Below are 14,243 nucleotides of genomic sequence, written 5' to 3'. Positions count from 1 at the left end.
ACAGAGCTCATTTGTTTCAGAATCATTTGTTAAATATTTAACATGCAAATGTCACCTAACTTAAAGAACCATTTAGGTGTGGCCTGTGTAAGCTAGGGATGAGGAACCTTTGATCTAACTACCTATGTTTTGGTGTACTCCCGTAATTCCTCACCATTGGTCATATTGAGTGGGTTGGACCAAAACATCTGGAGGGCTAAAGGTTCCCCACCTCTGGTGTAAGACAGATTTCTGCCTGTGCCACTTCCATTTCTACTCCACTTTTCATCTCCCAAAAAGGAAAGCAAGGGTCAGCGTACACACTTTACTATCCGTGGGATTACTCTTCTACAACAGAGGGACAAAATAAACAATATTTTGACCCATATGTGTAAGGAACAGGGTGAATCAGCAACTCCATGCAGTGGCCTGCTAAGCTAACTTGCACAATCTTGCCTCCTTATTTCTCAAGGGAGTGGGGTGACAGAGAAACATTCCTTACCACTACTGTAACCCAAGAACCAGCCCTCCATCACTTCTCTGTGAGCCTGATATCAGTTTAATATCAGATGGGATATTTTAGGCAAGTAACCCAACCAGGAGCTCCCTAGCACAGGAAACCAGAAATGACAGGATCTCCCATCAGCTATGACAGGATGGGAGAAGCCCATGGCACTCAGCCATGATGGGATCCCTCGAGATCAGAATCAGCAGAATCCCTAGACTATGGAGAGGTGATAATGAAGTAGACATATCACAAAGTGAGTTTCCTTCTCGGAATCATCTGAGAACATTTACACCAATTGTTCAGACATTACTGTATATCACACTCCATTCTTCCCTCCTGGAAAGGTCATTTAAGCCCATCAACTTCTAACGTCCTGCCATTAGGAACCATTTTTGTATAGCTATATAGGTGCCTTGGCACTAGCAATTTGGTCTAATTTGGAGCAGGACAGAACTTCTTTCCGACTTCTGCTACAGTCATCAAAAAGCCGACCACCCACGCTTGCCATGGCAGCTATTGAGCCATCTCCACTCCAGATGCCCCCAGATTGGAGCTACGCTTCAGAAAAGGTAGTATCGTCTCTTAGCAACTCTCGAAGTCACTATTTCTCCCACCTTTGTTCTGTTAGGTCTTGTGTGTGTATATATTGATTTTTGATATCTAGAGACAGAAAATAACCTTCAGGGCATTATAACGTCACTTGCTCTTTGATCTCTTGATAGCCTAATTATCTCTTTTTGTTCACATAAACTGGATAGTCAGGTCAGTCTGATTTTGACACTGTCATATTTCTGCTTTGTTTCTCTACTTCTAGGTTTTGCATGGGCTGCAGTTGGCAACTTTAAGCCATGTGCATCTTCTCTGTTATTAGGGAGCAGTGTTGCTTTATATTATGTGCTGTTTTATTGTTGTTGTTTTTTTCTGATCTTTGTATATTTTAACCTGAGATGCCCTGAGTCTTTTTAAAGAAAAATATAATCAAAAATGTAATAATTAGTCAATAAGATAACATGAGAGAGAGGGAATGATGTGCCATCTTAAGTAAACAAAATCACAACACCTACTGCTCAGGAACAACTACAGCTTGTAAAAATTTTTTAACACTACAGAAACATCCAGCCAGCACAGCCATTTCCAAGCTGGATTTACACATACACACACTGAGCTCTACTGCAAATGTGCAAGATGAAGTTTAGCTTTACTGTGGCTCTTTGTTATTTACCACTCTTCAACGTAGTTAAGGAAGTAGTGATGTTGTCTCTCCGTGCTGCTGCCGTAACAGGGCTCCATAAAATTCACAAATATCACATTCCGTTTCTCTTCCTTTTTCTGAATTGAAACACAACAGAAAAGTTTGCATAAAATGGCTTCCCATGAGCATGTCAGATGCAATGTATCTCGACATTAGGTATTAGGTAAGGGTCTAATATATTATGAAAACACAAATGTATCAGGTGTGACAAAAAGTTATGCAGCTGTAGTTATTTAAATGTCATGACTCTTATGTGTTTGTTAGGACTGAATGACCTTCAGAAAAAAAGCTGAGATTGGATTAGAACCTTTTCTCTAAGTGGAGAAGTAGTTGTGGAATATGCCACAGAAGATGAGCCAGAAGTGCTAGAACTGTGCCACTTCAGAGTTGCCAGTATGCATTCACACAATGGGATGCTGCTCCATCTAGAACAGTAGGTTTCTAACCTTTGGTCCTCCAGATATTTTGAACTCCAGCTCTTAAATGCCTGGCCAGCATAGCCAATCATCAGGGATTCTGGGAGTCAAAGTCCAAAAACATCTGGACGCTTAAAATTGGAGAACTGATGATCTGGCAAACAAGTATGTTGGTGAGAAGGCTACTGACAGGACAGCATTTAATATGCAGTCATCTTTTCTCTTGATGGAGCACTTCTTATGTGCAATCTGAAATGATGCAGCCCTAACACAGGTTAAAAGATGAAATGAGAAATATAGATTGCAGTTCAGAAAACATGAAACCATAGTTTATGCTAATCATGATTTTGTATCCAGATCATAGGCAAGGGGTAGCCTATCAACTTATGGTGATCCCATGAATTTCATGATTTTCTTATGCAAGGATATTCAGAGTGGTTTGCCAGTTCTTTCTTCTGAAATATAGCCTGCATCACCTGGGATCTGATGGCAGTCTCCAATCCAAGTACTAACCAGAGCTGACCCTACTTAACTTTCAAGATCAGAAAGGATCTGGTGCCTTTAGAGTATTTAGGCCAGTTCTACAGTTAAAATATTCTATTTTTTTCTGCAATAAGCCAATATAATAATATTTATTTATTTATTTATTTATTTATTTGTATCCCGCCTCTCCCTTTTGAGGGTCAAGATCGGTAACAGCAGAGTTAAATACAAATACAGAAAGTAATAACAAGAAAACAATCCTCCAAACCCCCAACCCTTCAATACAATATTACAACAACAAAAACCAGGTAACTACTAAACAGCAATTAAAACAGTTTAACAAGGTGACAATACTGAGGGGGGCTAAATAAAATGGGCATTTTATTCTGTTCTAGGCAGAGATCAGTCTGGGAAGGCCTGCCAGAAGAGAATCGTTAACCCATGACATATTGCTTTGGGGCCTTGGTTTGCAGACCTGAGAGACCACAAAGAAGTTCTTTAAATCAGTGGTGGGCAACTGCAGGAGGCTAAGGTACTGCATTAGATCCAAGGAGACCTTGGAGGGCTGAACCCCTCCAATACACTTCCTGCAAAAAAATCTGAAAAAATATTTTTGTCCTAAAAACATTTGTCCTAAACATCCTCTAGAAAGCATCTTGTAGGATCATTCTTACCCTGCTTTTATGGTATCTAGGCCATTAAAAATAGGAAGTGACAAAAAGCCATTCTTTGTGGAATTCCGCTTTTAAAGATTGCTATTGTTTAATCAGGGACCTAAATATTCTAAAGGCACCAGATCCTGTCTGAACTTAGAAGCAAAGCAGGGTCAGTCTTGGTTAGTACTTGGACAGAAGACCACCAATAAATACCAGGTGCTATCAGCTATATTTCAGAGAAAGGAATTGACAAAACACCTCCGAGTATTCCTTATACAAGAAAAACTTATGGAGTTGCCATAAATTGACAGGCAACTTGAAGGCACATTGTTTAATCTCAGGAAAATGTGAGACTAGTCAGTAATGCATGGAAAAACTCGATGGGAGAAGAATTCTGCCCCTGCCCTATGCCAGACGTACAGGAAGCACAGCCATCACCACTTCAGGAGGTGTCTCCAAGGTCCCATCTGCAGCAGCATAGACAATAGTGAAGACATATGTCCCAATCCACAACACATCCAAAACTGGAAAAGAAAAACAAATATGCACAGTTTTTTTTAAGACCATATATTAGGAAGGTGTATTAAAACATGTCAGAACACTGGTCTATCTGCCTCAGGACTATCTATAAGTAATTGGCAGGAGATCCTAGGAAAAGTGTTTTGTCCCAAGAGCGATGCTATGGACTTTGGGTGTAGTAAGGCCTCTGGGATCACAGCCAGAACAAAAGACTTGTCCACAAATTTCTAAAGTTTCAAAAGCTTTACTGGTTATAAACACAAATAACATGAAACTGATTCAAGAAATGATCCTGTCAACTAATTTACAAGAAAAAAAAACTATGCTGTGAAATTCATTTTTAAATAAAATACAGCAATACTGTAATAACGACAGCAGTGATCAAATCCAGTCACTGAAATCCATGTTTCTTGAAATCCATCACCTGGGCAATGACTGGAATTAGCCCTTTCTTGAGAGGCTCCTCCTCTGCTGTCTGAGAATATGTTAGCTATAAGATACACTGGAGACTCACAAAGGCCTGTTACAGACAGCCAAAATAAAGCTGCTTCGAGTCACAGTGGAGGTATGGTTTTTCAAAGATGCATGCGTCCTAAGAGTCCAGAAGCCACACTAAAGCCACGCTCCAGTCCTTAGGGATGAAGCATGGCTTTGGTGTGACTTCTAGACTCTTAGGACGCATGCATCATTGAAACACCATACCTCCACTGTGACTCGAAGCAGCTTTATTTTGGCTGTCTGTAACAGGCCAAAGTCAGTGAAAAAAGCACACACTACCCTCCATTTGTGTGGCAATGCAGTCACAAAATCTATTCTAAGAAGATACTATACCTTTGACAGGATTATCTGAATCATAGAATGAAGGGCAAGGAATTGTTTTTTTCTCCTGGAGGTTCTGAAAAGTTGAACAAAGAGGATGCTTAAATTACCTTATATTTCATATTTATGTCTGTCTCTTCTCCAAAGGAATACTTCTCCTCAAATGTTTCCAATGCACAGTCTATAGCTTGAGTTCACACAAATGCCTTGAAATGGTAAAAGCACTTTCAACCAACATAGCAAACTACCTTATTACACCTCCAACCACCAATCTGGTATTGCCCAGAGCTTGGAAAAGTTATTTTTGGAGGGTTGCCATTCAGAATCCCTCAGCCAGCACAAGTACTGCCTTTGCTGTGGCTGGGGGATTCTGAGAGTTTACACCTCCAAACGAGAATTTTACCAATTTACTTTTTCTGTTGCTAATTATTTCTCTGGATTTTATGACTCTGTCTCTCAGACCTCACATGGCTAAATAGAGGAGTGGCCTCTGTCTGCATTCATATCCTTCAGACCATCTTAACTGACAACACCAAAAATAACACATTGACAAAATGTAGGCCAATGACCTTTAACATTGTCATTTTTCCTTTTCCTGTATGGCCTTTAACATCTCTGCCTGATGATAAACCAAGCGGCATTTCAAAAACTTGCATGATAGATTTTGTGCATTTTTAGTTGCCTAAATATTGCTGTTTTGTGGATTTTGGATGTTAACTGTATATGCCCCAAGTTTTATTATTGTTTATTTCAGCCATCGCCCAATCTAATTATGTGCTAACTGATAGAATTCCAAGGTAGGCTTTTCTGGACATAGTCTTTAGAAACCTCATCAAATGGAAAATTTACTCAAATTATGCGTAACTTTTGCACAAAGAGTGGCAACTCAGGAATTATTTTTTGCTAACTGTACACTCAAGGTTCATTATTGCAATTTCTCTATGAACTGGGAGGTGAGTGAGGAGGAGAGAGAGAGGGAAGGGGAAAGGGATCCTTGCAGACAGAAAGACCCATAGTAAAATAGTTTTTATACATACAGGCAGATACTGTACCACTGTGCCATTCTGTTTGCCCACAGCCAGTTGTTTTCCTTTGGGACTCCAGCACACTGAGAAAAACCAAACAGGCTTAATTAGCAGTGACCAAGAAAAAAAGCAACATTAACAAACCAGCCTGGCTTAGGGAAAAGCTTACATTGCCCTTATGAACATTATTCAAACACTGGTTCCAAATTTCACAGAAAACACGATGCAAGCATAGATATGTGTAACTGAGTGGGAGTCGTTGAATCATATTCCTGAATAATTCTCATCTGGCATTACTCTAATCATCCATCCCTGGCCTCTCATTCCTAGGAGAAGGAATATAGGAAACTGCTTTATACGAGTCAGACCCTCATCCATCTAGTTCAGTACTGTCTTTACTAACTGGCAGCAGCTCTCCAAGACTTCAGGCAGGAGTTTTTCTAAGTCCTTCTGGGAGAAGTTGGCAAATGAATCAGTCTCCTTGCAAAGTATGTGCTCTGCCACCAAGCTATGTATGTATTTGAACACATTTAAAATGGGCCCCATTTCAGATGAACCAGGTGAATTTCTGCACCATCCCAAAGCCACATTACCCACCTGATGTAACAGCCACTGAGGCAGGAAGCGTGGCATACACCTTCACAGAATCTGTAACCTGCAGAACTGAGACACTTCCATCAGACAAACACACAGCCAACATGGAAGCATTCATGGGATTCCACTTCAGGTCACTGACCAGAGCTGCAGACATCTTCTGATAGGCAAAAGGTCGTTTTTGCTGTTTAGCCTGTTGTAGAAGGAAATCCACACTTCCATTAATAAGCAGTTTCCAGTCTCTTGTTAAATGTTGGCATATATGCCTGCTTTATACTGAATAAAAAAACTCATACCATTTAGACCAGTCCTATATTGTCTCTGCCTAAGAAGCCCTGAAGCATGGTGAAAATGCTCTTCATGCCTCTTAGAGGAAGTTTGGATGGTAGGTATGGCTCTTCCAGGTCTCTTGGGGGGACCAACACTGCCCTCCTACTTTCTACAGTTGCCCACCATAACCTATGCTGAAACTGTCTTGCACCCTTGGCCCATTCAGCTCAGTACTGTCTCTCTTAACAGCAGGATCTTAGGTTGGGCCATTTTCCCAGCACAGCTACATACTTGGGGCCTTCACCCTATACTATCCCAGCATGTTGTATGAGGGTGAATGATAACATGCAATCATTTCAGTTTAGTGGTCCACTTTAATTCTAGCCTGCCATATAGATCAGACTTCTATTTATATTTTCTGTCGCATTATTTTTAACATTATCATATTTACACTACTTTTAACATTATCATATTATGTCATCCTCCTCTCCTTTTCTCTCTCCTCCTTGCTCTTCTAGAAAAGAATGACAGTGATGCAAGGGGCAACACAGCCAGGGCCACAATCCAATAGAGTATTGTATGGTCTGAACCTGCATCTGTGCTCTGTCTTCTTCCCCTGGGAGACCTTAAGTTCCTCTGGGAACATGACAGCAGGCATGCTGGGCCAGCTCAAAGAGGCTTCTTTAGTCTAGCATTTTGTTCCCATCGTAGCTAAGCAAATGGCCATAGGAAGTCCACAAACAGGGCAACACCAGCAACAGCACATCAAGAGTTTTTACACTGTCATCCTGCCCATCTTTCCAAATCACAAAGAATATTTTATATTTTTATCCCAAGGACCACTTTTTATATGTTTCTGCTGGCATTCTCATCACTGTCCCCCTTTCTTTGATGGCTGTAGCACAGTGAAGCAATGAAAGGCTGCTTTTCCACTATGGCTGCATTAAAGAAGGCTACCAGCAAGGCAATCATCACAAGCTGTAAAATTAAGAAGAGCATTTGCTAAATTTCAGAGTACAGGCATACCTTAGTTAATTAAGCACCTAGAAGTCAAGCTTCTTTCTACGAAGACTTTAGAGATTCTACCCAGCCTCCACTTTCTTTCTGTCTAACTTGAAGATTTTTAGCAGCACTGGCATGGGTAGAATGCTAGAGCTAGTGAAGGAGGACTCAACAAATATGACTTCCAGTGCCGAGCTACAGAGTGTGTCTCAGATACACACTACAAACAGTGCAAAATAAAGCTTGAACTGGATGTGACTGTGATTCTACTATCCCTGAGTCTATCTAGCCATGTGTGCTAGTCATCCACAGCAGACAAAGCAAACAGCAGCTGCCTCCAGAATTTCTTAATAAACATGCAGGTAACACCAAAACAGAGAGAAACAGGGAGAGCAGATAAGACAGTAGTGACTCCAGAATGGTAAGAAAACATAGATCTCTAAGTTAAGACACCAAAAAGGAAAACATAAGAAATGTGGAGGCTGGTGAAAGAAAAAAAACTCCCTGGGTATATTTCTGAAGAAAACGTCAAGTAGTCTATAGAACATATTAAAAGCTTTTGTTTATTTAAGCAAGGTTAACCTGATTTGTTGGTTTTTTCCCAGTTCACACATACACACACTGTTAGTTTACAATAAAATGTTTGCTGAAATATGTTCAGCTGATATTATTATTATGGTGTTGGAACCACTCTGTACTCTTTCCATGATATTTATGCCCCCAGAATTAAATTTCCTGTTAAAGAAGTCATGTCAAGGAATAAATCCACTTCATGAAATGAGGTACAGCCATGTTGAACCTCCAGAGAAAAAAGTTAGCAAGCACACTCTGGAGACAGAAAGGCGAAAACAGCATTAAAATGCACAACTCACCTGATTCACAAATGTACGGACATCAAAAAAGCCAATAAAGGAGCCAACTTCGTTTGATGCCATGAAAACTGAGAGGGTAAGGTTATCGCAGCTTAGTGCCAGGTGATGCACACGGAACTTTGTCGGCACAAAAAGGCTCTGGACATTCTCAACTTTAAAAAATAAAGGGAAAAGATCAGCGAAAATATCAGCAAAGTTTTAAAAAACAATTGAAATCATGCACTTCTTTTTAAAAAAAATTAAAATGACCATGCTTAATATACTAAGATAACCCTCAACTATGACCTTATTTGAATTTGGCACAATTATAACAATTCAGGTCTATGTACAAGACTTATGTAAAAGGTAAATGGGCAAAGGAGTGCAAGAAAAATCAAAGATTGAGAGCTCTATCATTCAAGCAAGAAAGCAGAAGGTTGGGGTTTGAATGGCCCAGATCAGAAGGTCCTGGAGATCACCGACACTGGATAAAGATTTGGGGGCTTGTGCTCTAAATTGTCATTCCCAAAATTGGAGACAGTATTCCAAGTGAGGTCTGACCAAAGCAGAATATTACTTCCTAAGATTACTTTTACTTATTACTTCCTACAATTTAGATGCTGCACTCCTAATGATGCACCCTAGGATCAATATTGGCTTTTTTGACTATAGCATCACACTGTTCACTAATGTTTTCCTTATGGTTTGCTTAGACTCCTAGACATCTTTTGGAGCTTGTGATCAGGTACAGCACAATCATTCAGGACTGTGTTAGCAATCCTACAATAAGAGACGGTCACTTCAGTACTGGTCTGGAGCATTTGGCAGTTTTATAACCTGATCAATAGACTCCATTAACACTGGAAACACTAGGGTTTGAAGACACATACCTCTGAACACTTAATAGGTAGGCATTCATGGGTTTCCTTGGATCAACTGGCTGACATAGGAAACATTAGATCAGGTGGCTCATGATCTTATATAGGGAAGCTTTTCTGTGGATGTTTCTCCCCCACCCTTAAAAGTGAAATGTCAAGTCTTAGTTTAAAGGAAAAGGTAGTCCCTTGACATGAATATCTAGTCGTAACCGACTGTAAGGGGCAGTGCTCATCTCCATTTCTAAGCAGAAGAGCCAGCCTTGTCCAAGGACTGCTCTGGTGGTCATTTGGCCAGCATGACTGCACAGAATGCTGTTACCTTCCCAATTAAGTGATACCCATCTATCTATTTGCATTTGCATGCTTTCGAACTGCTAGGTTGACAGAAGCTGGGACTAATGACAGGAGCTCGCCCCATCATGCAGCACTCAGGCCTTGGACTGCCAACCTTCTGATCTCAGAACTGGCATCTTAACCACTGAGATAGTTTACCATTGTCTTATTTACTAAGTCTTATTTAACATTGTAAATAAATGCTTTGAGCTAACTCCCCCCACCCCTGAAATTTTGGTTCCAGGCTTTTGCTTTTGGTCCTAACCAGTTCTTGAATGTGAATATTCAACAACCTTGTAAACATCATTTCCCTCGCGCTTAGGTCAGGAAGTAGAATTTTAGAATAGCAATAGCAAGTACATTTCTATACCACTTATCAATACACTTAAAGCACTTCTTCAGCGGTTTACAATGTGTAAGTTAATTGCCTCCAACAAACTGGGTACTAATGCCCATGGAAGGATGCCAGGCTGAGTCAGCCCTGGAGCCTCTGTTTAGGATTGAATTCACAACCTAGTGGCTAGTGTGTGAGTAACTGCAGTACCAGCATTTAATTAATCAATGCACCACCAGGGATGATGCTCAGCTGAACTTCTGTATCTGTAGCTCTGTCTCATATTCACTATGGTCCGCTTTGCCAAATTAGGAAGGCTACAATTTGCAGTGGAACTTTTCTGTCCTCAAACTTTAAGATGGACAGACAAAACACTTCAAGGACAAACTTGCTGCTTAACAGCTGTACAGCTAATGCTTAAAAGGAAGGTGTTGTTCGGAGAAGCACACAGACAAACCTTACCTATTTTATTAGGGGAATCCCCCGTCTGAATCGGCATTAGAAGGTTTTTGGTCTGAAAGACCTGCAGCCCAGCCGCACAGCCAGCAAACGCAAGCCCATATTTGTTGGACACAGCAAGAAGGCTGGAACGCTCCTTGGGTAACTCCGCCGGGGGGGTCGAAGATGCGCACTTTCTTCAGGGCTCTGAACTGAAAATCCTGTAATACAGTCATGAGTTTTAAAGTCCATTTTTCTCAAGGGCAGTCCAGTTTGGTTTCGAATATACAACATCACCCAGCTTCTCAACCACATGAGGATCAGTTAATTTAGACTTATCCCTCCGTATTTGCTAGGGTCGGGGGCACAAGAACCCCATGAATGTGGAAAAACCACAAATAACAAAACCACAATGTTTTTACCGGAGAGGACACCTCTCTAGGAAGCTCTAGGTCCTCCAGCGCAACTCTGTGGTTAATGTACAACAGACGCTGACCATAGAGTTGCACTGAAGGAGCTACAAATGACTAGTAGAGTGACCTCTCTAGGAATCTCTAGGCCTTTCAGTGCAACTTTTAGTTAAAGTTGACCATAGAGTTTCACTGGAGGACCTAGATATTCCTAGAGAGAACATATTAATCAAATCCTTAAATATGGAGGGATTAGTGTACTTAACCAGCCACATATCATCTTAAAACTCCTTAATTAATAGATAAGCACTAGGCTACAGTTTAAAACATGCAAAGAAGACTCAGGGTAGGCATGTAATCAGCTCCGGTGCCACAATGAACTACAGTTCCCAGAGTTCCACAGCACTGAGACATGGCAGTTAAAGTGGTGCCAAACTGGATTATTTCTGCAGTGCAGATGCAGGCTTTGATCCAAACCACACTGCAGAAATAATCCAGTTTGAGGCTTCTTTTTAACTGCTCTGGCCTCAGTACTTGGGAAGCCGGGGGATTTCGTTTGTTGTTATGGCACCAGAGATCTCTGGTGGCTAAATGTCTGACAAAACTACAGTTCCCAGAGTTCCACAGCACTGAGCCACGGCAGTTAAAGTGGTCGGAACTGAAAATGAAGGATGGAGTGGAAGGAAGAGGGAGCAACCAGGGCAGAGCTGGGAGGCATGGGAAGGCGAGCTAGAGACGGAACCGAACCGGGTAAGAAGAGCCAGAAGGGAAGGAGGCCCACCTTCATCTCCCGCTCGGGGATCACGTCCATGTCGTCCCCCATCACCGGCGGCCGAGCGCCTGCCAAACCCGCCATCGCTCCCGCAATTACATCCTCTTCCGGGGGCGAAGGTCAAAGACGGGTCCTTCCGCTTCCTGCAACGCTCTAGGCATCGCGCGTCTATCGTCAGGGATTCGGTTGTCCTGCGCCGAGTGGGCGGGGTCGAACGCAAAACCAAAAAGTCGCCACCAGTCGCGACTTCCGGGTCCGCTCTAGCCTGAACCTCCAGGCTTCTCTATGGCTGCGGGCAGCAGGGCTCGTTCCAGGGGAGCGCCCTCTAGAGGCCTTTTGCGCTCAGGCCACTCCACCATTGCCTTCTCTAAATGGGATTAGGATATAACTTTTGCATAAGGATGAGACGAGGCGACTATCCATAGCTGCCTTTTTTAATTCCCCCAAAACACATTTCTGGATATTGAATCAAATGCTTATTTAAAACCCAGGAAGGCTGCATAAAGGGATGGTTTCTTTTGATATCATTGGTTTTTATAGAAGCTTTGCTTGTTCCTCAGAGGGGAGATTTCCCCTATTTTCGTAGGTCGTATCATATTCGTATTTCATCTGGACACATCGCTTGAGACCATCCAATAATCGACTATGGAGCTTTTTCCTGCCCCCCCCCCCCCAATTGAGTATATGTATTGAGTATATGCATCTCTAGACCATGGCACAGCTATATGGCACCCCTTTGGTGCTGTGTCATCTGGACGAAGCGCTGGAGGCATGGCATGATGCCATGTGCCATCTGGAGTGGCGTGTGGCATCAAAATGCCCGGGGGGGGGGGGAAGACAGGTTGTTGCATCCCTTATTGTAAGCCTTTTCTTTGTGAGCTGCCTTGGGTCCCTTCCTGGGAGAAAGGTGACACATCAATCAATCAATCAGTCAGTCAATATAAGATCAACACAGAATGTGCAACGATGCAAATTGTATAATGCCCACCATGCGTAATTCTGTTTTTGTATCCTTTGCTGAGTGCAGATATTATGCCTGTACTTGGTCTTTTCCTTCAAGTCATTTATAACTTATGGTGACCCTAAGGCAGTGGTTCCCAACCTGTGGGTCGAGACCCCTTTGGGGGTCGAATGACCCTTTCATGGGGGTCGCCTAAGACCACTGGAAAACACCTATTTAATTACAGTTATGAACTAGCAACAAAAATAATTTCATGGGTTTGGGTCACCACAACATGAGGAACTATATTAAAGGGTCGTGGCATTAGGAAGGTTGGGAACCACCGCCCTAAAGGGAACCTATCATAGTTTTTTCTCAGCAAGATTTCTTCAGTGGTTTGCCTTGCCTTCTTCTGAGGCTGAGAGATTGGGATTTGCACAAGGTCCCCCCTCAATGGGTTTCCATGGCTGAACAGGGATTTGAACCCTCATCTCCCATAGTCCTAATCCAAGACTGAAACCACTACACTACACTGCTTTTCAAGATCCTGGCATTTTCTTGGCAGGATTTCTTCAGGGGCGGTTAACATTTACTGTTGCTTTCTGAGACTGAGAGATTGTGACTGAAAGATTATCCAGTGGGTTTCTATCGCTGGGCAGAGATTTCAACCTTGGCCCTTATCTACTCCAACAATGAAACCACTGCATTCCACTGGGTTGAACATTATGCCCCAGTTAAAAAGGATACAACGATGTGTATAATAGAACCTATGATGAATAACACACCAAAAAGATGCCATTTATCTACAAAGTTGTCTTTTGGTTTCCCTCTGACCCCTGGTAATGAAAATTTTGTTTTCAATTTTTTAGGGAAAGTAGTTTACCAAAGTATGCATTTATTGAAACGACTAACGAAACATAAATGTTACGGCTAAATGACAGAGCTTAGATTCATGGCTTAGATTTGAATCTGTCTGTTTTGATTTGACTACACACACTGTTCAGAGCTCACCCACTGCTAGAATAGCAGGGTCTGGGTCTCCCACTTGCTGCTTATTTTTCCCCACAACCTTGGTTTCAGTTTAGCAGGAAACCCGAACAAAGCATCTAGGAAGGGTTAAGAACCTTCTAAGCTGTGAGAAGAAAACGTTTTCCTGATTTGCTTAATGAACATTAATTAAGAAGACACAAGACAGCAAATTCCTTCAGGGGAGAGATGAAAGGACCATTAATTAAAACCGGAGAGAGACGGGAGGCTGGGGAGGAGCAAGGCTCCCTCTGATCAAACCTGACAGTATGAGCAAAAATGGCAAGAGGCGAAGTGTTCACAGGAGCAGAAAATCCCCACTTTCCCCTGTCTCCTCCAAACCACCATCCTCTCGTTCAAAACAAAGAACTCAGTCCATGTTGGAAAGCTTCATCTGGATTTTGTGGAGGCATTCTGGGGGTACTGGTTGGTGAAAGGTTGTCTCTTGGGATTGAAATCCCAAGTGGTTGTTGGCTGGGGCTTATAGGAGAGATAGTCAAGAAAAGAAAAGTAACTTTCTCTGAGCTGAGTTTCATTTGGGTAAGGCAGCAGAGCTGACCCCACAGCAATCATCAAACGGTTCCTCTTGAAATTCTCAGTTTCTGCAGTGACTGGTAGCTTCCCTGTTTAGTGGGCTGGTTAATCTGTTGTTAATTCAGTGGCTTCAACATGGTGACCTAAGAATAAGAGATCCCCAGGACACCTGGTTGTCAAGTGCCCTACTCAGGTCCTGCCAGG

The 14,243-nt window shown here is 42.1% G+C and overlaps 1 protein-coding gene across 1 annotated transcript in view; it reads right to left on the bottom strand.

The window, feature by feature from the left end:
- NUP214 (nucleoporin 214) overlaps positions 1–11,605 on the bottom strand; it is an 80,329-nt gene extending 68,724 nt beyond the window's left edge. The window contains 9 exon segments of the mRNA XM_042478915.1: positions 1,710–1,816; positions 3,715–3,818; positions 4,645–4,708; positions 5,670–5,740; positions 6,255–6,444; positions 8,396–8,547; positions 10,382–10,535; positions 10,537–10,578; positions 11,549–11,605. Coding sequence (XP_042334849.1) covers positions 1,710–1,816; positions 3,715–3,818; positions 4,645–4,708; positions 5,670–5,740; positions 6,255–6,444; positions 8,396–8,547; positions 10,382–10,535; positions 10,537–10,578; positions 11,549–11,590 — 926 coding nt within the window. The 5' untranslated portion in view covers positions 11,591–11,605.
- Positions 11,606–14,243: the final 2,638 nt, after the last annotated feature.

This window comes from Sceloporus undulatus, chromosome 7, assembly GCF_019175285.1.
Source record: "Sceloporus undulatus isolate JIND9_A2432 ecotype Alabama chromosome 7, SceUnd_v1.1, whole genome shotgun sequence".
Lineage (NCBI taxonomy): Eukaryota > Metazoa > Chordata > Lepidosauria > Squamata > Phrynosomatidae > Sceloporus > Sceloporus undulatus.
The sequence above is the reverse complement of the archived record's forward strand: the minus strand, read 5'-3'. Positions and strand labels throughout refer to the sequence as shown.